This window comes from Cyprinodon variegatus, unplaced genomic scaffold (assembly GCF_000732505.1).
Source record: "Cyprinodon variegatus isolate N-32 unplaced genomic scaffold, C_variegatus-1.0 Scaffold823, whole genome shotgun sequence".
In the NCBI taxonomy this organism is placed as follows: domain Eukaryota; kingdom Metazoa; phylum Chordata; class Actinopteri; order Cyprinodontiformes; family Cyprinodontidae; genus Cyprinodon; species Cyprinodon variegatus.
The window spans coordinates 254,049-256,227 of record NW_015151276.1 but is presented as its reverse complement, the minus strand read 5'-3'; the positions used below and the strand labels follow the sequence as shown (position 1 = coordinate 256,227).

General features: G+C 45.9%; 1 protein-coding gene across 1 annotated transcript; it reads right to left on the bottom strand.

The window, feature by feature from the left end:
- Positions 1 to 155: 155 nt before the first annotated feature.
- Positions 156 to 1,982, bottom strand: pofut1 (protein O-fucosyltransferase 1). The gene is made up of 2 exons (XM_015396830.1): positions 1,819 to 1,982; positions 156 to 313 (listed from the first exon to the last, which is right to left on the bottom strand). The coding sequence occupies exons 1-2, from the start codon at positions 1,940 to 1,942 to the stop codon at positions 156 to 158; spliced, it is 282 nt and encodes a 93-aa protein (XP_015252316.1). The 5' UTR covers positions 1,943 to 1,982.
- Positions 1,983 to 2,179: the final 197 nt, after the last annotated feature.

The following is a 2,179-nucleotide window of genomic DNA, read 5'->3' as shown; positions in this document are numbered from 1 at the left end:
TCCATGCAGAAAGACCCCGGGCCGGGAATCGAACCCAGAACCTTCCTGCTGCAAGGCTATTTCGGACATTTTGAATTGAAAAAGCTTCCTGGACGGAAAGAGAAACGTCTTCAAACTTGGAAATAAAGTCCAGTGGATTTTTTCTTTGAACTTTTCTAATTAAACTTTATTTTTCTTGTATCTGGACTTACATTGGTGTAAGGGGGGGTGTGGTGGCGGTACACGATCCAGGGAGGAACCGCCAGGGTTCGGTTCAACATCTTAGCGAAGGCAAGAGATCCCAGGAAGTGGTCTGCCTGGTTCCCGAAGCGACCTGGAGGACAAGATCCAGAACTAAAGTTTTGATAATGATTCAAATGTTAATATTTACAAAGTCTACTGCTTCAGTTTTTATAACGGCAATATGCATATACTCCAGAATGTTCTAAAGATTGATCAGCGTAACAGCAATTAATTGCAAAGTCAATATTTGCCTAGAAAATGAACTTTATCCCCAAAACACATTTCAGCGTCATTGCAGCCCTGCCTTAAAGGAGCAGCTACCATGGTTTCAGTGATTGCTCCATTAACACAGGTGTGGGTGGTGATGAGGACAGGGCTGGAGATCAATCTGTCAGGATTCAGTCAGAATGACGCCACTGGACACTTTAAAAACAGGCTGCTGCTTGGCCTCATTGTTTCTCTTCTGTGATCCATGGTTATTTCTAAAGAAACACCTGCAGTCATCATTGCACTGCACAAAAATGGCCGAACAGGAAAGAGAATGGCAGCTAGAGAGATTGCACCTCAGTCAGCAATTTATGGCATCATCAAGAACTTCAAGGAGAGAGGTTCCATTGTTGCCATAAAGGCTCCAGAGCGCCCAGGAAAGACCATGAAGCACCAGGACCGTCTCTTAAAAGTGTTTCAGCTGCGGAATCGGGCTACCAGCGGTGCAGAGCTTGCTCAGGAATGGCAGCAGGCAGGTGTGAGTGCATCTGCACGCACTGTGAGGCGGACACTCTTGGAGCAAGGCCTGGTCTAAAGGAGGGCAGCAAAGAAGCCAGTTCTCTCCAGGAAAACCATCAGGGACAGACTGATATTCTGCTAAAGGTCCAGGGAGTGGACAGCTGAGGACTGGGGGACAGTCATTTCCTCTCAGCAATCCCCTTTACCATTGTTTGGGACATCTGGAAAACAGCAACTTCTCCAAACCGTCCAAGAGCAGTTTGGTGATGAACGATGCATTTTCCAGCATGATGGAGCACCTTACCATAAAGCAAAGCTGATATCTAACTGGCTCAGGGAACAAAACAGAGAGATGTTGGGTCCATGGCCTGGAAACTCCCCTGATCTTAATCCCATTGAAAACTTGTGGACAAACGAAAACCTTCTGACTAAATGCGAGCACTGATTGTGCAGAATGGACGCTATCAGTCAGGGTTTGGTCCAGAAGCTGATTGAGAGCAGCCAGGGAGAATCGCAGAGGTCCTGAAGAAGAGGAGTCAACACTGCAAATATTGACCTGCTGCATTAACTCATTCTAACTGTCATTAAAAGCTTTGGTTACTCAGAATAGGATTGCAATTGTATTTCTGTATGTGATGACAACATCTGACATGAAAACCAGAGGGCAGCAGATCAGGTGAAAATATAATATTTGTGTCATTCTCAGTACTTTTGGCCATGACTGTAGTCCTCTTGGATGAAGAAGTTAGATCCTCCAGATTTAACGGCTTTAGAAACAGCTTCTCTTGACTCACTAGTCTAAGTTTAGCTCCATCCTCTAAACAAAGTTGTGCTTCAGCAGCAGCAGCAGCAACGGGGATAAAGACTCACCCATGCAGGGACAGTACAGCACGTAGCCGCTTTCATCCCACCTCAGCTCCGCTGCTGAACCCAGACAGACACGAAGCAGAAGGAAAAGAAACAGCAGATTTAATCCGAGCGGTTCGGCCGCCATGACGGTTCATCACGACGCTTCTTCTGCCGGCTGCTGGTAAACACGGCTTTAAGCTCACTACTGCCACCGCCTGGTAGATAGCGGGACATACCGCAGGCAGAGGACTTCATTCTTCTATTAGATTAATGGCAGATTGCAACTTTTAGGTGCACACCGCCACCTACTGTACCGGAGTGTGCAGCATGCGCCACATCAATGTGATATATATATATATATATATATATATATATATATATA

Bases quoted from the DNA above. Each gene is read 5' to 3' on its own strand.
- pofut1 (XM_015396830.1), bottom strand. From the start codon at position 1,942: ATGGCGGCCGAACCGCTCGGATTAAATCTGCTGTTTCTTTTCCTTCTG. The intron at 314-1,818 runs GTGAGTCTTTAT...CTTGTCCTCCAG, and splicing joins GCTGTACTGTCCCTGCATGG to GTCGCTTCGGGAACCAGGCA.